We start from the raw sequence: 27409 nt of genomic DNA, 5'->3' as shown, positions 1-27409 counted from the left end.
ATCTTTTAATATACAACATATATACAAATGGGGAAACAACTACAGGGGGCCCTGGGACACTGCCTGACAGGGCAGAAAAAGTACGGGGCAACACCATCCCATACTGGGCCACCATAGTTGACCTTCTGGAAGTTTCTCCAAACTTCCTTCCTTTAAGAATTTTAGAGATCACTGAGCTCTTTCGAACTTTCAGTGCAGCTGAATATTTTTGAATCCTTATTCAGATCTGTGCCCCCACACAATCCTGTCTCTGAGCTCTACAGGCAGTTATTTTACACCTCATGGCTTGGTTTGTGCTCAAGAATGTATTATCAGCTGTGAGACCTTATATAGACAGGACTTTATCTTTCCAAATCCTGTCCAATCAGCTGAATTTACCACAAGAGACTTCAATGAAGGTGTAAAAACATCTCAGAGATGATCAATAATAATGGAAGTTTACCAAGCTAAATTTCAAGTGTCATAGTAAAAGTTCTCAATACCCATGTCCGTGCAGAATTTTAGTTTTTCCTTTTAAGACAAATTAAATTAAAATTCTGCTTTGTCTTTGTCCTTATGGGGTATTGAGTGCAGAATGATGGGTTGAAAACTTTGGAGGATTTTTTATTTTAGCACAAGGGGTACTCTAGTGGAAAACATTTTTTTTTTTTTTTTTTATCAATTGGTGCCAGAAAGTTAAACAGATTTGTAAACTACTTCTATTAAAAAAAATCTTTATCCTTCCATTACTTTTTAGCAGCTGTATGCTACAAAAGAAATGCTTTGCTTTTTGAATTTCTTTTTTGTCTTGTCCACACTGCTCTCTGCTGACACCTGATGCCCGTATCAGGAACTGTCCAAAGCAGGAGAAAATCCTCATAGCAAACCTCTATGGATATGGACAAGACAAAAAAAAAAAATCAAGAAACAAAGAATTTCCTATGTAGCATACAGCTTTTAATAAGTACTGGAAGGATGAAGCTTTTTTTTTTATAGAAGTAATTTACAGATCTGTTTAAATTTCTGGCACCAGTTCTTTAAAAAAAAAAAAAGTTTTTCACCGGAGTACCCCTTTACCAAATTTTGAATAAAGGATCTGAAGACTTTTCAAATGCACTGTATGTTCTTCTAATAAAATCAATGTATGACAGAAGGAATCCTCTGCACTTATACCATCTCCTACAATGCTCATCAGCCAGGGGTCAAGGGCCCATCCCTTTGCACTAAGCGGTACATTGGGCCCAGTGATGGGAACCCAACTGCAGAAAACAGGGAGTCCCAAGCCAAACAACACATCAGATTCAATACCAATTGTATCCTTTAAAAAGCATCAGTCCCTATGATGTCCTTGTCTTTTCCTAACAATCCAGTTATACTGTGTATACTGCAGCCACATGAAGCCCCGGTAGATTGTGCCCTGTTATTTAGCTGCCACTTACATGAGGCAGGGGACAGAGAATTAGAGCTAAATAACCAGATTAAAGATTAAATGGCTGCAGTGATTTCCTTATACAATGACATACACGTCATCGCCCAAGCTGCTTTGGCGGTCTCCAATGGGTCCTGATGTAACCACTTAATTATTAAGGATCAGGAGGCAGAACATTGCAAAATAATAGGGCTAAGTATCTCCGAGATGCTGGAATTGGTGGCTTATTAGGGAAACAAAGAGCAAATTAACCAGGGCATTAGCTACCCTTACTTTCTCTCCGCTAGAAATAATACTGAGGAAGAGGACCGATTGCCTTACAATGTAACTTGAATGAGACATATGAAAGTCTAATCCCTGGAGCTTGAAAGGGACCACAAAGGCACTGTGTCACATAAACACTATAATACAAACACTATAATAGTATACATGTCACTCGTAAAACATCTGTATTACTAAAGTGCATGCACTGACTGGCTGTCTGGAAGCGCCTCCCTACTGTACAGGGAGGTACTACATGTTCTGTACTACTATTTACCTGTACCAGGGTTAGCTGCTCCTTTGGACACCAGGTGGGTACGGTTCTATTTTCCTTTTTTACGACACTGTGTGTACTGTACAGGACCCTGAAGAAGCTCGGCCTCTACATAGAAAGTGATTTCCAGCTTCCAGCAGATCTTTCTTACTTTTATATTTAAGGACTTGCTTTATCTGTATTAGTTATCTACTTATTTTTCTTTAAAGGGGTACTCCACCCCTAGACATCTTATCCCCTATCCAAAGGATAGGGGATAAGATGTCTGATCGCGGGGGTCCCGCCGCTGGGGACCCCCGCAATATAGCACGCAGCACCCACCTGTTACTGCTCTGGAAGTGCTGGAGGGTCTGGCTCCCAACCACAGGGACGGAAGATCGTGACATCACGACTCTGCCCCCGTGTGACATCACACCCCGCCCCCACAATGCAAGTCTATGGGAGGGGGCGTGACAGCCCCCACAGAACACAGTGGCATCTTTCAACAGGACAGTGGTCTTTGTTATTGGGTTGGCTTATTAGGGACTGTTTGGAGAAACACTACAATGAATTCTCCACAGTACCTTGTCCTTTCAACTCCTCATGTTTTAACCCCATTGAACTTATTTGAGATAATCTGAAATAGAACCAAAAACAAATGTGCCAAGGATGGGAAAGGGGGTTAGATAAACCAAACCCCAGTCACCATAGGTGACAGGGTATAAAACCCCTAACTGAAGTTTCCCTCCCTATTTATAAAACTTCACTTTTATTTATGCATTGATAAAAGGTTCCATATAGTGAGTTAAAATCACAGCAAACTTCCCTGTTCAATTGATTCCACTCCTGTATGGAGATAAGTATTTATGCTTAAGAGTGGCTGCAGACCACTGTCTACTTGGGAATACAGCTTCTTTTTAAAATATAATCAATTTGTCTCCCCTATATGTTTCGTGGTATGACCCACGTCCTCAGGGGTTAAGAGACAAATGGCAACGTGTCTCTTAACCCCCTGAGGATGTGGGTCATACCACGAAACATGTAGGGGAGACAAATTGATTATATTTTAAACAGCAGCTGTATTCCCAAGTAGACAGTGGTCTGTAGCCACTGTTAAGCATAGATACTTATCTCCATACAGGAGTGTAATCAATTGAACAGGGAAGTTTTCTGTGATTTTAACTCACTATATGGAACCTTTTATCAATGCATAAATAAAAGTGAAGTTTTATATATAGGGAGGGAAACTTCAGTTAGGGGTTTTATACCCTGTCACCTACGGTGACTGGGGTTTGGTGTTTGGAATCTGAAACAGAAGGCAAAGCACACATCCATCTCTGCTATGCAATTATATAATGCACTAAACTGCAGGGAAATTATATACAATACTATAGATAGCGCCTTCCAAACCCAATGCCTTTCCTCACTATGCTATGTGAGCAGAAGAGCAAGAAATAGCAGCAGCACAGCATGAAAGGAGTTACACTAAGCACTGAACTGCTGTCACTGCTGAGAAGCAAAAGGAAGAGAGGAGATCACACTGCAGCACTGTGGACATACAACAGTATGTCTGTTATGTACACAATGGGTGGCTACCCTGAGCATTGTAAGTAGACAGAAATTAGAGAGAAGCCTTAATTTACCTTTTAGGAACTTTGGTTAAAGGGGTAGTCCAGTGGTGAAAAACGTATCCCCTATCCTAAGGATAGGGGATAAGTTTGAGATCGCGGGGGGTCCGACCTCTGGGGCCCCTGCGATCTCTCTGTACGGGGCCCCGGCTCTCCGCCGAGATAGCGGGTGTCGACCCCCGCACGAGGCGGCGGCCGACACGCCCCCTCAATACATCTCAATGGCAGAGCCGGAGATTGCCGAAGGCAGCGCTTCGGCTCTGAGATAGAGTTGTATTGAGGGGGCGTGTCGGCCGCCGCTTCGTGCGGAGGTCGACACGCCCCCTTCCCGCGGGCTGTCGGGGCTCCGTACAGGAGATCGCGGGGGGCCCCAGGGGTCGGACCCCCCGCGATCTGCAACTTATCCCCTATCCTTAAGATAGGGGATAAGTTGTAAACCACTGAATCACCACTGGACTACTCCTTTAACATTTATCAATTGTGATAACAACCAATCACAGCTCAGCTTTTATTTTTCCAGGGCTTGTTAAAGGGGTACTCCGTTTTTTTAATTTGTTTAAATCAACTGTTGCCAGAAAGTTAAACAGATTTGTAAATTACTTCTATTAAAAAATCTTAATCCTTTCAGTACTTATTAGCTGCTAAATAGAAGGCATAGGAAATTATTTTATTTTTGGAACACAGTGCTCTCATGACATCATAACCACAGTGCTCTTTGCTGACACCTCTGTCTATTTTAAGAACTGTCCAGAGTAAGATAAAATCCCCATAGAAAACATATGCTGCTTTGGAAAGTTACTAAAATGGACAGCGATGTCAGCAGAGAGGACTGTAGTCATGATGTCAGCAGAGAGCACTGTGTTCCAAAAAGAAAATAATTTACTATGCCTTCTATTCAGCAGCTAATAAGTACTGGAAGGATACAATACAGGAATTTAGGTGCACTACTGTGGAAGATGTATACAATGACATTGGCTAATCCCTCAACACTGATGTTAAAATTGAGACATTCGCCAGTATATCCTTATATGAAGGACACACCAGAGCCCGCACACCAACGCCAAGGTTTCTCAAGTGGCACGGTACCTAACGCTAAACCTACCTGTGCGTGATGAACAAACACCAGGGGCCAGTGTGCAACTATAGCAGCATTAGGTCGACTTGCAGCCACCTCCCAGGTACCCTCCAGTGTGGCTACAAGCACACCCAATGGAAGGAGGGAGGCAGACTGCAAGCCCCACCTAAGTTGGCTGGTATGTGTGCCGACCTCACAGCTGAACCTTAATGCTGCCTTAATAGTGATCAAGGCGCATTAAATGTGGAGTTTATACACCTCCAAGTTTAAGATTTAAACAACAACAAAGACGTGGTCTCAAATGGCAGGAGGTGCTCAACCCCAAATGCAGTTGTGCATATATACTGGGGTAGCAGATCCTGCCCTTGTGATCCTGGCACTTGTAGTCTGTTGCAGGCATCCTTCATTGTATGCCTTTTATGCTGGGGATCGCCCATAGCAACAGACCACAATGGCAGGATCTGCTCCCCCAGTATATATGCACAACTGCATTTGGGGTTGAGCACCTCCTGCCCTTTGAGACCACATCTTTGTTGTTGTTTAAAGTACTGGAAGGATTAAGATTTTTTAATAGAAGTAATTTACAAATCTGTTTAACTTTCTGTCACCAGTTGATGCCACCGGAGTACCTCTTTAACCCCTTAACAACGAGCGCCGTAAATGTATGTCCTGGTGAGTTGGTACTTAACGCACCAGGACGTACATTTACGTCCTAAGCATAACTGCAAGCATCGGAGCGATGCCCGGATCATGCGCGGCAGATCCCGGCTGCTGATCGCAGCCAGGGACCCGCCCGTAATGGCGGACACCCGCGATCCTGCAAATGTCCGCCATTAACCCCTCAGATGCCGTGATAAATACAGATCCCGGCATCTGCAGCATCACGGACACTTAAATGGATGATCGCATCGCCCGCAGCGCTGCCGCAGCGATCCGATCATCCAGCACGGAAGACGGAGGTCCCTTCACCTGCCTCCGTTGCCTTCCGGGAGTCTTCTGCTCTGATCTGCCTTCCCGCAGACCAGAGCAGAAGATGACCGATAACCCTGGTCAGTGCTGTGTCCTATACATAGCACTGAACAGGATTAGCAATCGAGTGATTGCTATAAATAGTCCCCTATGGGGACTATTAAAGTGTAAAAATAAAAAAGTTAAAAAAAATTTGAAAAACCCCCTCCCCCAATAAAAACGTAAATTGTCCCATTTTCCCTATTTCACCCCCAAAAAGTGTTACAAAAATATTTTATATACATATTTGGTATTGCCGCATGCGTAAATATCTTAACTATTAAAATAAAATGTTAATGATACCGTACGGTGAACGGCGTGAAGGCAAAAATAAAAAAAAGTCCAAAATAGATGCTTTTTTATAACATTTTATTCCCAAATTTTTTTATAAAAAATGGATTAAAAGTTCTATATAAGTAAATATGGTATGAATAAAAAGTACAGGTCAAGGCACAAAAAATGAGCCCTCATACCGCCGCTTATACGGAAAAATGAAAAAGTTATAGGTCTTCAAAATAGGGGGATTTTAAACATACTAATTTGGTTTAAAAAAGTTTGCTTTTTTATAAGCGCAACAGTAATAGAAAAGTATGTTATCATGGGTATTTTTTTTATCGTATTGACCCAAAGAATAAAGAACACATGTAATTTTTACCGTAAAATGTACGGCGTGAAAACAAAACCTTCCAAAATTAGCAAAATTGCGGTTTTCTTTTTAATTTCACCACACAAATAGTATTTTTTTGGTTGCGCCATACATTTAATGGTAAAGTGAGTGATGGCATTACAATGGACGGACAACTGGTCTCGCAAAAAACAAGCCCTCATACTAGTCTGTGGATGAAAATATAAAAAGAGTTATGATTTTTGGAAGGAGAGGAGGAAAAAACAAAAATGTAAAAATTAAATTGTCTGCGTCCTTAAGGCCCAAATGGGCTGCGTCCTTAAGGGGTTAAGATATAAAAACTGAGCTGTGATTGTCTGAAATTGGGAAAACCAGTTTTGCTTTTAAGCAGATTAATAGATCTAGGCCAGTGGGCATCATCTTCAGCAAGAAGACAGGCTCAGCTGGCAGATACACACTCTCTCTCTCCTGGTCACTTTTCTGTTCCATCTTGCTGTCAAAGACAAATTTCTCCAAACAACAGGCAGTGGCCAGCAGATTGTGCAGAAGGGAGACCCCTAGCAGCCAATACTTAAAAGTTGTTGTTTTTCTCTGGTAAGGAGTACTTTTTGGTAAATGAAGTGGGTTAGAAATATGTTGGCTATCAACTGTAGGGAAGGTGTTGGAAACTAGTTGTTTTAAAAGAATTAAGTAATATAATAGACAGACCCCTATTTTTAATATTTGAGGACTCTATAGTGACAGGGTCTCTTCCCCAGGACTGGCGCATGACAAATGTGGTGCCAATTTGTAAAAAGGGGTCAAAAGGTGACCCCAGGAATTATAGGCCTGTTAGTTTAACCTCCGTTGTATGTAAATTGTTTGAGGGAGTATTTGGAGTATGAGGGTTTTTTGCCTTCCTCTGGATCAACTCATTAGGGACTCATCAGGGTTATAGGTTGAACTTGATGGACTCTGGTCTTTTTTCAAACTTATGAACTATATTACTATGTTACCATGTTATATTGCCATGTAAATGTAGTGTATCCAAATTCATTCCCGAAATACTCTGTGCTGCTATGGACCTTAATACTTTCATTATATAAACCCCCTGTCTGTGATCTCCCACAAGCTCCTTTCCTAAAATACTTTGTGCTGCTGGGGACCCTATTTCTTACACTATGTAACTCTCAGTCTGTGACTCACCCTACTACAATGACATACTAGTGCACTCACTAATTTTCTGCAACTTTAAGTGACTGCCTGTAGCTCCTAGCCTTAGAAGAGAAACATACTCCAACCTGGTAATAGAGGCTGCTGAGCCAGGCTCTCTCTGTAGATCACTGATAACACTGAGTAATGCTGTGCAATAACACAACATTATTCAGTGTAAGTAATCTAATGATTACATGAAAAAGTCCCCTATGGGTACTTAAAAAGTATACATAAAATGATAACACATCACATCCTAGAAAAAAGTGGAATAAAAAGTGATCAAAAAGTCATATATGTTAAAAATTGGAACTGATAAAAACTACAGATCACACTACAAAAATGAGGCCATACAGTCCCATATACAGTGCTCAAAAAAATAAAGGGAACACTAAGATAACACATCCTAGATCTGAATGAATGAACTAATCGTATGAAATACTTTCGTCTTTACATAGCTGAATGTGCTGACAACAAAATCACACAAAAATTATCAATGGAAATCAAATTTATCAACCCATGGAGGTCTGGATATGGAGTCACACTCAAAATCAAAGTGGAAAACCGCACTACAGGCTGATCCAACTTTGATGTAATGTCCTTAAAACAAGTCACAATGACACTCAGTAGTGTGTGTGTGGCCTCCACGTGCCTGTATGACCTCCCTACAACACCTGGACATGCTCCTGATGAGGTGGAGGATGGTCTTCTGAGGGATTTCCTCCCAGACCTGGACTAAAGCATCCGCCTGGACAGTCTGTGGTGCAACATGGCATTGGTGGATGGAGCAAGACATGATGTCCCAGATGTGCTCAATCGGATTCAGGTGTGGGGAACGGGCCGGCCAGTCCATAGCATCAATGCCTTCTTCTTGCAGCAACTGCTGACACACTCCAGTCACATGAGGTCTAGCATTGTCTTGCATTAGGAGAAATCCAGGGCCAACCGCACCAGCATATGGTCTCACAAGGGGTTTGTGGATCTCAACTCAGTACCTAATGGCAGTCAGGCTACCTCTGGCAAGCACATGGAGGGCTGTGTGGCCCCCAAAGAAATGCCACCCCACATCATTACTGAACCACTGCCAAACTGGTCATGCTGGAGGATTCTTCATGACGTCTCCAGACTCTGTCACATGTGCTCAGTGTGAACCTGCTTTCATCTGTGAAGAGCACAGGGCGCCAGTGGCGAATTTGCCAATCTTGGTGTCCTCTGGAAAAATGCCAAATGTCCTGCACGGTGTTGGGCTGTAAGCACAACCCCCACCTGTGGACGCCGGACCCTCATACCACCCTCCTGTAGTCTGTTTCTGACCGTTTGAGTGGGCACATGTACATTTGTGGCCTGCTGGAGGTCATTTTGCAGGGCTCTGGCAGTGATCCTCCTTGCACAATGGCAGAGGTAGCAGTCCTGCTGCTGGGTTGTTGCCCTCCTACGGCCTCCTCCACATCTCCTGATGTACTGGCCTCTCTCATGGTAGTGCCTCCATGCTCTGGACACTACGCTGACAGACACAGCAAACCAAATAAACCTATTGGTTTTACCTGGCTGTTATCCGTGCTTTACTTGCGACCACAGCTTCCATGCAAATGCCGGAATTGCAGACAGAATACAGTGAGTAGTCCTTCTCTCAAACCATCTAATCCAGCAAAACATCAGCCAGGAAGTATAGGAACTGAGAAGTGGTCTGTGACCACCACCTGCAGAACCACTCCTTTATTGGGGATGTCTTGCTAATGTCCTATAATTTCTACCTGTTGTCTGTTCCATTTGAACAACAGCATGTGAAATTGATTGTCAATCAGTGTTGCTTCCTGAGTGGACAGTGTGATTTCACAGAAGTGTGATTGATTTGGAGTTACATTGTGTTGTTTAAGTGTTCCCTTTATTTTTTTGAGCAGTGTATATAAAAATAAAAGTTATAGGGGGTCAGATTCTGTTGTTTAAAATGCTTAACCCACACTAAACCTAAACCCAATACAATGGGTTATAGGGCGGGTGAACAGGAGACTGAAGCAGGGTCACTGACTAAGGCTGGGTTCACATCACGTTTTTACCAATACGGGACCGCATACGCTGGGGGGAGCTAAAACCTTGCGCCCCTGTATCCCTGCTGTATGCCGCCTGTATATAATTCATTTCAATGAGCCGACCGGAGTGAAACGCTGACTCCGGTCGGCTCATTTTTGCCCCGTATGCGGTTTTCCCACCGCACCTAAAACCGTAGTCGACCACGGTTTGAGGTCCAGAGGAAAACCGCATACGGGGCAGAAATGAGCCGACCGGAGTGAAATGCTAACTCTGGTCGCCTCATTTTTGCCCCGTATACGGGCGGCATATGGCAGGGATACGGGAGCACAAGGTTTTAGCTCCCCCAGCGAATGCGGTCCCTTATTGGTAAAAACGTGATGTGAATTTAGCCAAAGATACGTACCTGCAACCCGGAGCGGTGTTCCTCTGAAGGTCCGCTTCTTTCTTCAGTGAATTGCGCACAGGAGACGGGTGAATATGAATATTCATGGGCGCTTGTCACATTAGCACGTGAGAAACCATTGATTAATGTAAAAGATCAGTATGTGCAGTGATATAGCCCCTTATGGGAGCTATATCATTGCAAAAAAAAAAAAAAAAAAAAAAAGTTAATCAAGGTCATTTAACCCCTTCCCTAATAATCACCCCCCCCTTTTCCCATTTAAAAAAAAAAACTGTGTAAATAAAAACAAACATATGTGGTATCTCCACATGCGGAAATGTCCGAATTATAAAAATATATTGTTGATTAAACCGCACGGTCAATGGCGTACGCGCCAAAAATTCCAAAGTCCAAAATAGCGTATTTTTGGTCGCTTTTTATATCATGAAAAAATGAATAAAAAGCGATCAAAAAGTCCGATCAATACAAATGGTACCGCTAAAAACTTCAGATCATGGTGCAAAAAAATGAGCCCTCATACCGCCTCATGACATTTTTAAACGTATACATTTTCCTGCATGTAGTTATGATTTTTTCCAGAAGTGCGACAAAATCAAACCTATATAAGTAGGGTATCATTTTAATCGTATGGACCTACAGAATAAAGAGGAGGTGTCATTCTTACCAAAAAATGTACTACGTAGGAACAGAGGCCCCCAAAATTACAAAATTGTGTTTTTTCTTCAATTTTGTCACACATGATTTTTTTCTCCGTTTTGTCGTAGATTTTTGGGTAAAACGACAAAGCAGAATTGGTGGCGCAAAAAATAAGCCATCATATGGATTTTTAGGTGCAAAATCGAAAGAGTTATGGAAGAAAAAATTTAAGTGCAAAAACGGAAAAAACCCTGGTCCTTAAAGGGTTAAAGCAGCATATTAAAAGAAAAAGAATGAAAACATGGGTATTATTTTAATTGTATTGCCCCATAGTATATAGATATGTCAGTTTTACCGTAAACTGCATTCTATAAAAACATAATCCCGCAAAAAAATACAAAGTTGGGGTTTTCTTTTAATTTCCCTAACAAATAATATTATTGGGGTTTTAATGGTCAGTTTTATGGTAAAAAGAAAGGATCCATTATAAAGTCCAATTGGTCACACAAAAACAAGACCTCATATAGGTCTGTAGATGAAATAATAAAAGTTGTGTCTCTTAAAAGGGAGGAACTAAAAAATGAAGATTAGCTGTGTCCTCAAGGCCAATATGGGCTGTGTCCTCAAAAAAGTCTGCACTAGAAAAACATTACAATGTTCTTAACAAGATGCTGGGAATTGTAGTCCTCCTGCTGGCAGCCACAATGTTTCAGTGTGTCAGAGGCAATGTGCAATCCTTCAATCTCCCAGCAGAGGGAACCAAAGACCAACAGACAACCGGAAGCTGCTCTGCTCCACATGTATTCGTGGTCAGGCCAGGGCTTCCGACCGGCCATGAATCCCCGGGACTTGTGTGGCGGAGAGGAGGCTCTGCCGGTACCTGTGTGTGGGGAATGGACGCGACTGCCGGCCTTCCAGGTGAGATGGTCTAGGCTTTACAGAGCGCAGAGCATGCTGGGACCTGTAGTTTTGTCTGGGTTTCGCCTGCAGCTACTTTATGTGAGAACCAATCGCAGTGTCAGTGTCTGGTGACGTCATTATGGTCACTTATTGTTCAGTATTGCACGGTGCAGAACTTTGAGATGATAGAGGTCCCCCATAACTATGTGCCAACCACAGAGCCCCCATAACTACCAACCACAGAGCCCCCATAGCTATGTGCCAACCACAAAGCCCTCCAAAATTGTGCCAGCCACAAAACACACAACCTCCATAACTGTGCCAACCACAGAGCCCCCATAACTGTGCCACCCACAGAGCCCTGCATATAACTGTGCTAACCACACAGCCTCCATTATTGTGCCAACCACTGATCCTCATCAGTGCCAACCCCAAAAAAAACTGTGCCAACCACAGAGCCCCCATAACTGTGTGCAAACCATAGATTCCCCCATAACTGTGCCAACCACAGAGCCCTTCATAACTGTGCCAACCACAGAGCCCCCATAACTGTGCCAACCACAGAGCCCCCATAACTGTGCCAACCACAGATCCCCTATTACTATGTGCCAACCGCAGAGCCCCCATAACTACCAACCACAGAGTCCACCATAACTGTGCCAACCACAGAGCCCCCTATTACTATGTGCCAACCGCAGAGCCCCCATAACTACCAACCACAGAGTTCACCATAACTGTGCCAACCTCAGCCCCCATAACTATGTGCAAACCAGATTCCCCCATAACTGTGCCAACCGCAGAGCCCTCTATCACAGTGCCAACCGCAGAGCCCTCTATCACAGTGCCAACCGCAGAGCCCTCTATCACAGTGCCAACCGCAGAGCCCTCTATCACAGTGCCAACCGCAGAGCCCTCTATCACAGTGCCAACCGCAGAGCCCTCTATCACAGTGCCAACCAACCAGAGCCCCCTATCACAGTGCCAACCAACCAGAGCCCCCCCATAACTGTGCCAACCAACCAGAGCCCCCCCATAACTGTGCCAACCAACCAGAGCCCCCCCATAACTGTGCCAACCAACCAGAGCCCCCCCATAACTGTGCCAACCAACCAGAGCCCCCCCATAACTGTGCCAACCAACCAGAGCCCCCCCATAACTGTGCCAACCAACCAGAGCCCCCCCATAACTGTGCCAACCAACCAGAGCCCCCCCATAACTGTGCCAACCAACCAGAGCCCCCCCATAACTGTGCCAACCAACCAGAGCCCCCCCATAACTGTGCCAACCAACCAGAGCCCCCCCATAACTGTGCCAACCAACCAGAGCCCCCCCATAACTGTGCCAACCAACCAGAGCCCCCCCATAACTGTGCCAACCAACCAGAGCCCCCCCATAACTGTGCCAACCAACCAGAGCCCCCCCATAACTGTGCCAACCGCAGAGCCCCCCCATAACTGTGCCAACCGCAGAGCCCCCCCATAACTGTGCCAACCGCAGAGCCCCCCCATAACTGTGCCAACCGCAGAGCCCCCCCATAACTGTGCCAACCGCAGAGCCCCCCCATAACTGTGCCAACCGCAGAGCCCCCCCATAACTGTGCCAACCGCAGAGCCCCCCCATAACTGTGCCAACCGCAGAGCCCCCCCATAACTGTGCCAACCGCAGAGCCCCCCCATAACTGTGCCAACCGCAGAGCCCCCCCATAACTGTGCCAACCGCAGAGCCCCCCCATAACTGTGCCAACCGCAGAGCCCCCCCATAACTGTGCCAACCGCAGAGCCCCCCCCATAACTGTGCCAACCGCAGAGCCCCCCCCATAACTGTGCCAACCGCAGAGCCCCCCCCATAACTGTGCCAACCGCAGAGCCCCCCCCATAACTGTGCCAACCGCAGAGCCCCCCCCATAACTGTGCCAACCGCAGAGCCCCCCCCATAACTGTGCCAACCGCAGAGCCCCCCCCATAACTGTGCCAACCGCAGAGCCCCCCCATAACTGTGCCAACCGCAGAGCCCCCCCATAACTGTGCCAACCGCAGAGCCCCCCCATAACTGTGCCAACCGCAGAGCCCCCCCATAACTGTGCCAACCGCAGAGCCCCCCCATAACTGTGCCAACCGCAGAGCCCCCCCATAACTGTGCCAACCGCAGAGCCCCCCCATAACTGTGCCAACCGCAGAGCCCCCCCATAACTGTGCCAACCGCAGAGCCCCCCATAACTGTGCCAACCGCAGAGCCCCCCATAACTGTGCCAACCGCAGAGCCCCCCATAACTGTGCCAACCGCAGAGCCCCCTATCACTGTGCCAACCGCAGAGCCCACCATAACTGTGCCAACCACAGAGCCCACCATAACTGTGCCAACCACAGGTTTATTGTCATCCTATGTACCTTAGGCCTCTGTGCTGCCTCTGATTAATTCCCTCCTTGCCCGGTTCATGAGTTTTGGTGGGCGGACGTCTCTTGGCAGGTTTGCTGTTGTGCCATGTTCTTTCCATTTGGTTATGATAGATTTGATGGTGCTCCTGGGGATCATCAAAGATTTGGATATTTTTTATAACCACCCTGACTTGTACTTCTCAACAACATTGTCCCGTACTTGTTTGGAGAGAGCCTTGGTCTTCATGGCAGTGTTTGGTAAATAATGCCTCTAGCTTAGGTGTTGCAGCCTCTGAGGTGTGTATATGTAATGACAGATCATGTGACCCTTAGATTGGATACAGGTGGACATCATTTCACTAATTATGTGACTTCTGAAGGTAATTGGTTGCACCAGAGCTTTTTATGGGCTTCCTAACAAAGGGGGTGAATACATACACACATGCCAATTTTCTATTTCTAAACAATAGTTTTATTTATATATTTTTCTCATTTCCAAAATATGAAAACAGTCAAGGGCAAGGCACTGTATGGAAAATAAAGGTGTATTTTATTTATCCTAGTGTGACTCCTTGTATATTCAGGGCTCTTACCACTATGATACTAGATCTGCTTAGTCCTTAATTACTATTTAGCAATATGCTGATTATTAATATTGGACATAAGTAGTTGTACCAGGTGGAACCCCCTGTATTTATTTAAGCCTCCCATAACTGTGCCAACAACAGAGCATCTCATAAATGTGCCAGCCAGAGCACCCTTATTTTAGTCTTTTATCCTAATCTCCTTGTGAGAATACAGCAGTTCCAGTGCCAGTCCTCACATTGGGTGGCGCCTCCTACAGCATGGGGCAGTTTTGACAGACTGAATTTAATGGGGATGACTCATGACCATTGAGCACAGCGGCGCAGTCTGCGCTTCTAGATCCCAGAGAAGAGTTAATAACAGGGTTTAGTGGGAGTAATTGTACATTTCCTCTTCACCGGCACCCACCTACAGGATGGGAATCCTCCCCTCCATCATTCCACAGCCCTATTCCAAGTATGGGGAGCTCTGGCCTGTAGGGGACAGGACCCCATTTCCATATAGGGTGACAGCTGCGATGTGGAATGTAGACAGGTAGACCTGCACACAGACAGCCATTGTCTAAGCACATGACGTGGCTACGCTATGGCCGGGTGCACTTCCACAGCCGTGCCTCCCCATAAACTGGAGGAAATAAATTATAGTCTGCACCCAATAAAAGCAGTCAGCCTAGGATTCAAGGATTCATTTAGGATTTAAAGGTGTAGCCAACACAAATGCTGAACGCAGGAGGAATTTTGCAGTTTTTCTATAAACATTTGATAATCCAGAATCTCTCTTTCTTGCACAGTACACTGCTGAGCTGGTTGCTGGTCCTGGTGCACAGTTGGATCCAAGTGAAGTCACCATTCAGGGCTGTAAGTGCCAAGGTCCAAGCTGCTTGCCTGGGAAGTGTGCCTGCCTGCCTCATGGTGAGAGCTACCTTCACCGCCGCTTACACAGTGCCCAGAAGCCAATCCTGGAATGTAACATCATGTGTCCCTGTGGGGAATCTTGTGCCAACCGAGAAACGCAGCAAGGACTGCAGTTCCAGCTCCAGGTGTGTCAGGTGCCAGGAAAGGGTTGGGGTCTTTTCACCCAGGAGAACGTACCCAGTGGGAGGTTTATTTGTGAGTATGCAGGTGAGGTCCTGGGCCGTGAAGAAGTGCATCGCAGGATACATGAGCAGGACCCTGAAGCCAATAACTACATCATTGCTGTACTCGAGCACCTTCATAGCGGGTGCACCTTGGAGACATTTGTAGACCCGACCTTTATCGGCAATATAGGGAGGTTTTTGAATCATTCGTGTCAGCCTAATCTAGTTATGGTGCCAGTCCGTACCCACTCCATGGTGCCCAGGCTGGCATTGTTTGCTGCTCGGGATATACAGGCTGGAGAAGAATTATGTTATGATTACTCTGGAATGGCTTTTAATTTTACCCCCAACAGTGAGCTGCACAGCAGACCCAGTCAGGACAAGGAAAGGGAGAGAAACCAGGGCAAGAAGTGTCTGTGTGGCACTGCCCCCTGCTCTGGGTATCTGCCCTTTGATGTCACACTCTATAAAGCAGCACCATAAGAGGTATTGGCAACAGTATTAACTAGATTTTAACATATGTAGAAGATCCCAAGATCAGAGCTTTTATTATATTTTCTATTCTTCTGGTTGTACAATAAAATTTGGGGCAAAAAGGGAGAAGGGTAGTTGACAATTACCTCTTCATTTCAATGCACATTTACATCTGACAAGAAGGCCAGAGACACATTTTATTTCAGGTGGGGGTCCTGGCAGTTGACAGAGCTTTTGACTTTTTCTATTAACAAGAAAAAAAAATTGACCTTTGAAACCTAACCCGGAGCACCGTGCAGTCGAGTCATTCACAAGCATTGGAAACCTATGAGGGTCCAAGAAGAGAGACCATTATGCCCACAAAAGGGTTCTGAAATTTATAGAAACAAACTAATTGCTGAATATATTTTAATTTAATTTCAAATATTTTTTAGGCTGCACTAGATACAGCTTTTCCGAAGCATCTACTTTTGTGTTTCAGGTTTATGATGTGGAAGGGGAGGGGGGGGATTGGAGCTCTAAATCCTCATTCATTTCACCGCCCCCCTCCCCCAGCGCAAGGTCCTCATAATAAGACATCATTCTCTTTTATATAGGCTTCTATTGCACAGTGAACGTCTCTTCCTCGAGTCATTGTTCCCATGTACAATGTGCGTAAAGTCTTATCCTGCGGTGGGCAGATCCTGCAGCTGCGACTTATCATTGATGCTGCTTATTATAGCACAGGAGGTGGGAACATTACCACCCTAGAAATCTTATCTCATTCTACCCCTCCTGGCAACCACAAATACGCAGAACAGGCAAAGAAAATCACAAAATACATTTTATTAACACGATTTATGTACAGTGAAATGAAGGTAAATTGTGTTACTCAATGGTCCATAGTACGACACCAATACCGACTGGTGTCAGCTGACACCCCAGACTGAGGCAGTCCTGGCCTGACTGTCCTATACAGCCCTTGGCGTTAGGGTCACTGGTGTTATCTGGCGCTCAATGCACAGCGGAATCCAAGATTGGAGGAGGAGCTGTCAGGGGTGTTCTGACTGCGAGCGGCACAGCGATATCTGTAGCAGTAAGACTGCAGGGAAAGGTGTAAGAGAAAATATTTATAAAACATAGCACTGTGGCCATTATAACAACCCATAAGATAATTATATTAAAGGGGGATTCCAACTCATTGTAATTTATAGCACTTATAATACACAGTCCATAATCCCATCTATATTAAGGAGGAATTCCAAGCCCAATAAGCTTTATTTTGATGGGCTACACCTTATCCATCCATTCATATGAATAAAGCATTATTGTATAATGAACCATTCTGCAAGTTTCTAATATAATCTGGTTTTATCTCACTATTTCCAAGACCTTTGCTCTCTATCTTTCTATGTTAATATTCTGTATACAGCTGTGTGTTTGTTAAATAGTGTTCTCGCAGGTAAGAGCTGTTCAGGAGTTAAAGGGGTACTACCGTACTGACAACTTATCCCCTATCTAAAGGATAGGTGATAAGTTGCCTGATTGCGCGGGGTCCCGCCGCTGGGGACTAGGGATCGACCGATATCGTTTTTTTAGGGCCAATACCGATAATCGGTGGAGGTTAGGGCCGATAGCCGATAACTTAGACCGATATTCCGGTATAAGTTATCGGCTATTTATCCCCCCGCGACACCGCTGCAGATCATTGATTTAAAGCGGGCGCTTTAAATCAATGCACTGCAGTGGCTTTTGCGGTGCCATAGGCCGCCGCCGCCACCTGCCTCTCTCCCCCTACCTGTCAGGGTGGTCCGGGCCATCCTTCCTTCCTGTAGTGTCCGGCAGCTTTCCGGGTGGAGGGTGAACCGGTCCGGGCTGTCCTTCTTCTCCGGGGGTCATCTTCTCCACTCCGGGCAGGCTCCGGCCTAGTAACGCAGCATAGACACCGCTGCGCAGTGACGCCTGTGTGCAGCGACGCACCTGACGTCACGGCGTAGCGGCGTCTATGCAGCGTACTAGGCCGGAGCCTGCCCGGAGTGGAGAAGATGACCCCCGGAGAAGGACAGCCCGGACCGGTTCACCCTCCACCCGGAATGCTGCCGGACACTACAGGAAGGATGGATGGCCCGGACCACCCCCATTACGGGTAAGTTTAATTTTTTTTAATTGACTCGGAGGGTGGGGGAGGGGCCCGACCGGTATAGCGGTATGGGCAAAAATCCATACCGGTATACCGCCCAGCAGTACGGCGGGGGGTGCGACACGGTGCGGCGGGTCGGGCGGTCGCGGTGCGGGGCATTATCAGCAAGGTAATTGCTGATACCGATAATGCCCAAAATCGTGATTATCAGCCGATAATATCGCCCATACCGATAATCAGTCGATCCCTACTGGGGACCCCCAGGATCTTGCACGCAGCACCCCACTCTCATCAGGCCCCAGAGCGAACATCCGTTCCGGGTCTGATGACAGGGCCGGAGTATCGTGACGTCACGCTCCGCCCCTCAATGCAAGTCTATGGCAGGGTGCGGAGCCGTGACGCTACGATACTCCGGCCCCGTGATCGGCAGTCATCAGACCCGGAGCGATGTTCTCTCCAGGGCCTGATGAGAGCGGGGTGCTGCGTGCAAGATCGCGGGGGTCCCCAGCGGCAGGACCCAACGCGATCAGGCAACTTATCCCCTATCCTTTAGATAGGGGATAAGTTGTCAGCACAGTAGTACTCCTTTAAAGGGTTACTCCACTGGCCATGATCGGAAGTAAATGTTCCGAACGCTGTTTTTACGCTGCGGGGGGTCGGCCACTCCCCTCGTGACATCATGCCAACGCCCCCTAAATGCAAGTCTATGGGAGGGTGCGTGATGGCCGTCACGCCCCCTCCCATAGACTTGCATTTAGGGGGTGTGGCCTTGATGTCACGAGGGACGTAGCCGACCCCCTGCAGCACGAAAACAGCATTCGGAACATTTACTTCCGATCGTTGGCCAGTGGAGTACTCCTTTAAGGACATATTGTGCTTCTACCAAGCACTCAAAGAAAAAAGTCTTCGCCTATTGTAACAAACATGTAGCTGTGTGAGCAGAACTAAAGGGGGGGGATTTATCAATGAATCTACACTGCTCATTTTTGTGTGTGTGGTAAAAAGTTGCAGTTTATTGCGCTATGAATCAAAGAGTCGCAACTCTTTCAAGAAAACAACTTGCATGGTTAGCTTTTTGCAGTGGTAAGCAATCTAGTGACTACGACTTTTTTGCTAATTTTTTGCTTAACCTCACACAAGTTCGGACGACATTTCTGGCTTACACACTTAGAAACTCGTCTACATCGTCTCTTTGAGAAATGTGAGGGAAGTACACATGATGTGTGCCTAGAAAAACGGGTAAAAAGAGCTGATACAGACAACGATACATACACCAAGGACTCTCCCTACAAACGTAGACAATGCTCCATTTCCGGGATTCTATCCTTGAAGGGTGACACAAGTTGCAAGGGACATGAAGCTGAGCCACACACGTCACATTTATCAGCAGTGCCTGATGAGTTTGTGTGATATTCAAGGTGTCGGATGCCGTAGCCCAGCACGAAGAGGAATGTGAAGGATTCAACTGGGACTTTCATAAGGGAATGTTTCTGGCCAACAGCATGAGAGGCACAAAATACCAGTTCAGCAGTGATGTACATAATGCTGTATAAATGGCTGTGGCCAAAGGAGGGTGTACAGTCATATGGGTCTGTGTCACAAGGTCACACATACAGATGTCTATCCTTCAATCTACTATACCCTTATGGATGGCCACACACTAACATAGATCATTCCTGCACTGTAAGGGATCTGCAATAAACGTGCAATGTCCTGTAAGCAAATAGACCAGTTCTAGAAATCAGCAAAATCAGTTCTCACCTTGTGGCACATGTAGGACCCTCCTTTCTTCACTTTATCCTTTCCTGAGCTAGGACCTTTCTGAATAAAGTGATGGCAAGATAATATTAAGAAAAATAGTCTTACATCTTACATTTCTCCTTGGTAGAATGATTTTTTTTAATTTCTTTTAAACATTTAAAGAAAAAAAAAAGAAAGCTATTCTGTCCTTCCCCATACTTTACACTGCAGCTCTATTCCATTAGGGCATGATTAATTATTTAGTGGCAGAGCGTTGCTATATTTGAGATGGCTAAAGATTATCAGGAGGCATGAGGTTATACCTTATTGTCCACGTAAGGCTATGTTCACATAGCGGACATTCCACAAATAGCAGGCGCCGGCAGAATATGCTGGCACTAGAACTGTTCGGACATGCGCTGTCTCTATGTACAGCATTGCATTTCCAAGCAGATTCCGGTAAAAGAATTGACATGTCAAAAATTCCGCCGGGTACACGTTGCAGCAGTATCCCATTAAAAACAATGGCACTCTGTTGCAATGGAATTTACGAATGGATTCCATTCAAAAATTCTGTTGTGTGAACATTGTCTGAGTTTGCAGTAGTCTGACATATACCGCCTGTTATCACAAGGTCCTGCTCTTTCCCTCCCCATGCTTTACTCTGTAAATTTACTTGTTGATCTTGTGAAGCATAGAGGGATGCTCTCTACTACAGTACAGTAGAATGATTGTGTAAATTTACTATTAATGTTTGTCTTTAACCCCCTTAACGACCACGGACATAAATGTATGTCCTGGTGCAAAGGTACTTTGCACACCAGGACGTAAATTTAAATCCTATAAATGATGCTCAGGTCATGCACGGCAGGTCCCGGCTGCTGATAGCGATCACGCGGATGTCCGCAATTAACTTCTTAGATGCCGTGATCAATACAGATCACTGCATCTGCGGCAGTGCGGCTACAGTTTTATCTGATCTGATCGCTCGGGATCAGACCAGCTAACATAGCGGACAGAGGTCCCCTCACCTTCCTCCGCCACCTTCCCGTCATCTTCTGCACTGATCTGCCTCCAGCAGACCAGAGCAGAAGATCGCCAATAATACTGATCAGTGCTATGCCCTATGCATAGCACTGAACAATATTAGCAATCAAGTGATCGCTATGAATAGTCCCCTATGGGAAAAAAAAAGTAAAGTGAAAAATCCCCTACCCCAATAAAAATGTAAATTGTCCCCTTTTCCCATTTTACCCCCCCAAAGAAAAATTTATAAACATATTTGGTATCGCCGCGTGCATAAATGTCCGAACTATTAAAATATAATGTTAATGATGCCGTACGGTGAACGTTAAAAAAAAAAAGTCAAAAATTGCTGCTTTTTTGTCGCATTTTATTCCAAAAAAATTCCACAAAAAAATTAGCCCTCATACCGCCGCTTAGACAGAAAATTTAAAAAAAGTTGTAGGTGGTCAAAATAGAGGGATTAGGTTAAAAAGTTTGTGATTTTTGTAAAGCGGTACAATAATGGAAACGTATGTACTCATGGGTATCATTTTAATTGTATTGTTCCATAGAATAAAGAAAACATTTTTACAGTAAATTATACAGCGTGAAAACAAAACCTTCCAAAATTTGCTAAATTGTGGTTTTCTTTTCAATTTCCCCACACAAATAGTATTTTGTTTGGGTTGCAAAGGACAACTGGTCGCGCAAAAAACAAACCCTTATACTCATCTATGGATGAAAATATTAAAGTTATGATTTTTTAGAAGGCGAGGAGGAAAAAAACAAAAAAGCTAAAATAAAATTGGCCTGGTCCTTAAGGGGTTAATGCTGCCTTTTGTGCTGCAAGTAACATTGTGACTAAGGAAGCAGCCAATAAAAATCATTATTAACCCAGTCATGTTTTTCTCCTCCAAGATCTCCACACACTTATGATCAATGTAGGAGATTAATATAGACAGACATCCTAACACAGTGGGGTACCTACCACACATGTAGGTTTGTTATCTCTTAATTGAGCTGACAGCAGTTTATATTACAAGTGCTGCCACTTACTTAAGTAGGAGAGATCATAGGAATAGAGAAGGACAGTGACAAGGAAATAGAACAAGGAATAACCCTATTTCCAAGTTATATTTAAAATGTTCTCATCATCCAATAGACAATGCAGCTAAACTTCAGTCATTGATCATGGCTATGACCCTACAATGCAGCCGGAGATTCTGGTGGGACAGGAGGTGGAGTTGAGCCTCAATAGACAATGCAGCTGAACTGGACCTTAAAAGGGGTATTCCGGGCAAAAACATTTTATCCCCTATCCAAAGGATAGGGGATAAGATGTCTGATCGTGGGGGGCCCGCCACTGAGACCCACTAACACCCCCCCCCCCGTGATCTTCCTGCAGCACCCGCTTTCTATGCGGGTGCTGAATCTCCAGTTTTGGAAACCTCCGGGTTTCCGGGACTCGGGACGTGATGTCACGCCACGTCCCTTCCATTCATGTCTATGGGCCCCCCGCGATCAGACATCTTATCCCCTATCCTTTGGATAGGGGATAAAATGTTTTTGCCCGGATTACCCCTTTAATAAAGAAGACTAGAAGCTGACACAGGCTAATATGTAGTTTTTATGTCTATATGTAGATTGGGCTTTAGGAATTTCAGTCTAAGGGTGGGTTCACACCACGTTTCTCAAGTACGTTCCCCGTATACGTTTTCATTATTGAAAATGTATGGAACCGTATTGAAAACCGTATACATAGACAAATAACTGAAAACCGGATGCATCCGGTTGCGTACGGTTTGCTTGCAATACGGTTTTCTCCTGTACTCAAAACCGTAGTTGACCACGGTTTTGTCTCAGGTTTAAAAACCGTACTGCAACCGCATACTTTTTTTTTAACATGGACGTCAATGGTTCCATACGGGAAACCGTATACGGTTTTTACTTTGCACATGCGCATTTGCATCCTAAAGTCCCCACTAGAGATGAGCGAACTTACAGTAAATTTGATTCTTCACAAACTTCTCGACTCGGCAGTTGATGACTTATCCTGCATAAATTAGTTCAGCTTTCAGGTGCTCCGGTGGGCTGGAAAAGGTGGATACATTCTTAGGAAAGAGTCTCCTAGGACTGTATCCATCTTTTCCAGCCCACGGGAGCACCTGAAAGCTGAACTAATTTACGCAGGAAAAGTCATCAACTGCCGAGCCGAGAAGTTCGTGACGAATCGAATTTACTGTAAGTTCGCTCATCTCTAGTCCCCACCCAAGACCCCTCCCATTAAAAATGGACAAAATATTCAAAAACTTGTTTAAAAAAAAAAAAAAACGGACGGAACTGTATACACTTACAGTATACGGTTTAAAAACAGTATACGGTCTACTTTTTCCCATACTGTTCCATCCGTTTTTTTGCCATACGGCTTTTTTTAGAAAAACTGATTGAAGAAAGTATGGCAAAAACCTGATGTGAACCCAGCCTTAGAAACGCTTACCGGGTTGTACGCCTCATCAGCTGTGTGTTGGGTGGTCCACCAGTCTGAAGTCCATTCCCACGCATTTCCCACCATATTGTAAAGGCCATAACCATTAGGTGGGAAAGAGGTTACCTGGAGGAAAGAGAATGCAGTAAATACCTTGGCCTACATTTACTAAAACTCTCTAGTGTTTCCCAGTGTCTAGGCATGCTGGGAGTTGTAGTTCTGCAACAGTTGGAGGCTCCCTGGCTGGGAAGCACTGCTCTAATTCTTTGCCAGTGTAAACGTAGACTAAACATTCAGAATGCAGCAAATTTAGTTTAGTAAATATGACACGTTCTTTTAGATTGTCCCGTGCAGTGGTTCTTAACCTGGGTTTGATCGAACACCAGGAGTTCGGTGAGTCAGTCCCGGGGGTTCGGCGGGGGAGATCGCAACAGGACAGGCAAACCAAGCAATTGCTTGGGGCCCCGAGCAGAGCCGGTGTTTGCCCATCCTGTAGCGACGGGGCAATTCCCCCCATCACTATTAACTCCCTGTGGCCCCACGTTAAGTTTACAAACGCAGGGGCTGCCGGGAGATAGCGCACGCCGGGACGTCACTGACATCCCGTGCGTGCGCCCATGGAAACGAAGACGCTGAGGACCGGAGGATAGAGAAGGAGGAAGACGCGCGCTGGCCAGCTTGGAAAGTGACCAGCAGCATGTCATCTTTGGTGCTCCGACCACCACTATAGACGGAGCTGTTGTCGGAGCACTGAAGTGGGCAGTACACAGGCATACAGCCTCCAGACATACACAGTATATGGCTGGAGGCTGTATGTCTGTGGGGGAACACTGCCTACATCAGTGGTCTTCAACCTGTGGACCTCCAGATGTTGCAAAACTACAAGCATGCCAGGAGAGCCGTTGGCTGTCCGGGCATGCTGGGAGTTGTAGTTTTGCAACATCTGGAGGTCCGCAGGTTGAAGACCACTGGCCTACATATTGTGGGGGAACACTGCCTGCCTAATGTGGGGGGGAACTGTCTGTCTTCCTAATGTGGGGGAACACTGCCTGCCTAATGTGGGGGAACTCTGTCTGCCTAATGTGGGGGAACACTGCCTGCCTAATGTGGGGGAACACTGTCTAACTAATGTGGGGGAACACTGCCATTGTTGCGAAAATGACATGAGAGTTGCACTTGCCAAGGTAAAGCTGCGCATTTCTGAACTGGTCTCTGAAAGACAACAGCAGAAGTCACACTGATTTGCAGTAAATATTCATTATGTTTTTGTGTGAAAATCATGTTTTCATGGTTTTGTTCATTTTGTGCACCTATGTATAAATATATACTTAAATATATACCTCCTATGTTTTGAATTTAAAAAAATCATATTTTATTTTTCCTATTAAGAGGGTTCGGTGAATGCGCATATGAAACTGGTGGGGTTCAGTACCTCCAACAAGGTTAAGAACCACTGCTCTAGTGTAAGTTTAGAACAACTATTAACTGGCTTAAGCTGCACCAAAATCTTGTATCAGTATTAGGCTGGGTTCACACTACGTTTTCTCCCATACGGGAGCGCATACGGCAGGGGGGAGCTAAAACCTCGCGCTCCCGTATGCCTTCGTATGCGCTCCCGTGTGTCATTCATTTCAATGAGCCGGCCGGAGTGAAACGTTCGGTCGGCTCATTTTTGCGCCATATGCGCTTTTCCCCCGGACCTAAAACTGTGGATAACCACGGTTTGAGGTCCGGTCATAAAAGCACATACGGTGCAAAAATGAGCCGACCGGACCGAACGTTTCACTCCGGCCGGCTCATTGAAATGAATGACACACGGGAGCGCATACGAAGGCATACAGGAGCGCGAGGTTTTAGCTCCCCCTGCCGTATGCACTCCCGTATGGGAGAAAACGTAGTGTGAACCCACCCTTATACAAAATATATATATATATATATATATGTGACCTTACCAGCAGACAAGTGAGTGCAGCTCTGGGGTATAACACATTATGTAATTTAGGATTACTATAGGGTAAGAAACATTATGTATATATACACAGTGACTAATAGTGAGTACAGCCCTAGGGCACAATACAGGCTGCAATTCAGGATCAGTACTGGATATGTAATGTGTACACCGAGCAGAATAGTGAGTGCTACTCTAGAGTACAATACAGGCTGTAATTCAGGATCAGTACAGGACAAGTAATGTGTACACCGAGCAGAATAGTGAGTGCTACTCTAGAGTATAATACAGTATGTAACTCAGGATCAGTACAGGATAATAACTGCTTTAATAACAATTGATATACTTGTAAAAGCAATTATAAAAAAATATATATATATGTAAACCTGGAGAGAACATACAAACCCCATACAGATGTTGCTGTCTGTTGGATCTAAACCCCAGTGCTGAAAGTAAACAATGCTAACCACTGAGCCACAAGTGCTGCCCACAATGTAATGGCATACAAAAAAGTAAAGAGCTAATTTTTGCACTTGCTCCATTTTGCTTTAACTTTCTTTGCACCTTTTCCACGTTTCTTGTGCAAAAATTGCTACTTTTCTGGTGTAAGCGTTGACAAATTCCCCCAGTGACACCACACAAGATGTTATTTACCTATAGCAACCAATCAGATCGGTTCTTTCTATTTTTGAAAAGCCCTCTAAGAAATAAGAGGCGATCTGATTGGTTTCTACAGACAACTGCTCCACTGTTCCCTACACAGGTTATGATAAATCTCCCCCAATGACTCCATCAGCAGAATAGTGAGTGCAGCTCTGTATAATAAAGGATTTATCTCAGCATCATTACAAACAATACATGTCTAAAACATTTTACACAGATTATAAATAAGCTGTAAAGCTGTGTTCCAAGGGTGACGTCCTTTAAATGAAACTAGTCAGGTAATTTATATGGCACGCTGTTTTCAGTGGTCTTTCATTAATGCTGTTATGCATAGTACCTTACAAGGACTATGAAGCACAAGGACAATTTGAAGCACGCAACCATTGCTGCCAGGGAAGAGCCAAGGTCATTTATACTGCTGTTGCTGTTGTACTGCTGTTGCCACTTACCTGCTGATCATTGTGCAAAGGAAAAAGTAGATTTTTATGCTTACCGTAAAATATCTTTCTCGCAGGATCCATTGGGGGACACAGAGACCGTAGGTATATGCTGCTGCCACTAGGAGGCTGACACTAGACAACAACAACAAAAAAGTCATCCCCTCCTGGCAGGATATACTCGCCTACAGACTCTGAGCTAATAAGCTTAGTCCCAAAGAAGTAGGAGAGGACCGAAAGGAAAAGAAAAAACAGCCACTGTCCAAGGGAACCACAGACAAAAAAAAATAACCGAACCAACCCTCGGACAGGCAACCGAACCAAGGACACCAGAACAAATGGGTGGGTGCTGTGTCACCCAATGGATCCTCCGAGAAAGAGTTTACGGTAAGCATAAAAATCTACTTTTCTCAGTCGGCTCCAATGGAAGGACAGAGAGACCGTGGGATGTACCAAAGCAGTCCCCGGGGTGGGAGAGAACCCAAGCAACTCAGGTGGAAGGCTGGGCCACAGCCACCTGCAACACCTTGTGACCCAAACCAGCGTCAGCGGACGCAAAGGTGTGCACCTGGTAAAATTTTGTAAAAGTGTGCAAGGACAATTAGGTGGCGGCCTTACAGACATGCAAGGCCAAAGCCCTGTTCCGGAGAGCCCAGGAGGCCCCGACGGAACGAGTGAAATGAGCTGAAGCCCAGAAAGGCAGAGTCTTCCCTTTGCAGTGGTGAGCTTTCGAGATGGCAGAACAGATCCACTGCGAAATGGTCACCTTCGAAGCAGGAAATCCCTTACGACGACCCTCCATAAGCACAAAGAAAGAATCACACTGGTGAAAGGATGACGTGACCGAAAGGTAAATCCAAACGGCCCGTACCACGTCAAGACCATGAAGCAACCGTTCCCTGGGATGGGATGGAGCTGAGCAAAAAGATGGGAGGATGATATCCTCATTTACGTGAAAGGCTGAGACCACCTTAGGCAAAAATGATGAGTCCGGAATGAAAACAATTTTGTCCTGGTGCAAGACCATGTAGGGGGAACAGCAGGAGAGAGCCACCAGCTCAGAAACTCTCCTAATGGAAGT

At 45.3% G+C, this 27409-nt stretch overlaps 2 protein-coding genes across 2 annotated transcripts in view; one reads left to right on the top strand and one right to left on the bottom strand.

Moving 5' to 3' along the window:
* Positions 1-10999: 10999 nt before the first annotated feature.
* On the top strand, positions 11000-16269 carry LOC130276116 (histone-lysine N-methyltransferase SETMAR). The gene is made up of 2 exons (XM_056525025.1): positions 11000-11437; positions 15170-16269. The coding sequence occupies exons 1-2, from the start codon at positions 11246-11248 to the stop codon at positions 15938-15940; spliced, it is 963 nt and encodes a 320-aa protein (XP_056381000.1). The 5' UTR covers positions 11000-11245; the 3' UTR covers positions 15941-16269.
* Positions 16270-16741: 472 nt separating this feature from the next.
* SUMF1 (sulfatase modifying factor 1) overlaps positions 16742-27409 on the bottom strand; it is a 36430-nt gene continuing 25762 nt past the window's right edge. Inside the window, exons 7-9 of the mRNA XM_056525023.1 lie at positions 23293-23406; positions 19812-19871; positions 16742-17012 (exon numbers count right to left, since the gene is read on the bottom strand). Of these exons, the coding sequence (XP_056380998.1) occupies positions 16914-17012; positions 19812-19871; positions 23293-23406 (273 nt within the window). The 3' untranslated portion in view covers positions 16742-16913. The remainder of the gene's footprint in view (positions 17013-19811; positions 19872-23292; positions 23407-27409) is intronic.

Source organism: Hyla sarda, chromosome 6 (genome assembly GCF_029499605.1).
Source record: "Hyla sarda isolate aHylSar1 chromosome 6, aHylSar1.hap1, whole genome shotgun sequence".
Classification (NCBI taxonomy): domain Eukaryota; kingdom Metazoa; phylum Chordata; class Amphibia; order Anura; family Hylidae; genus Hyla; species Hyla sarda.
Note: the sequence above shows the minus strand (reverse complement) of the source record. Positions and strands in the feature narration are given on the sequence as shown.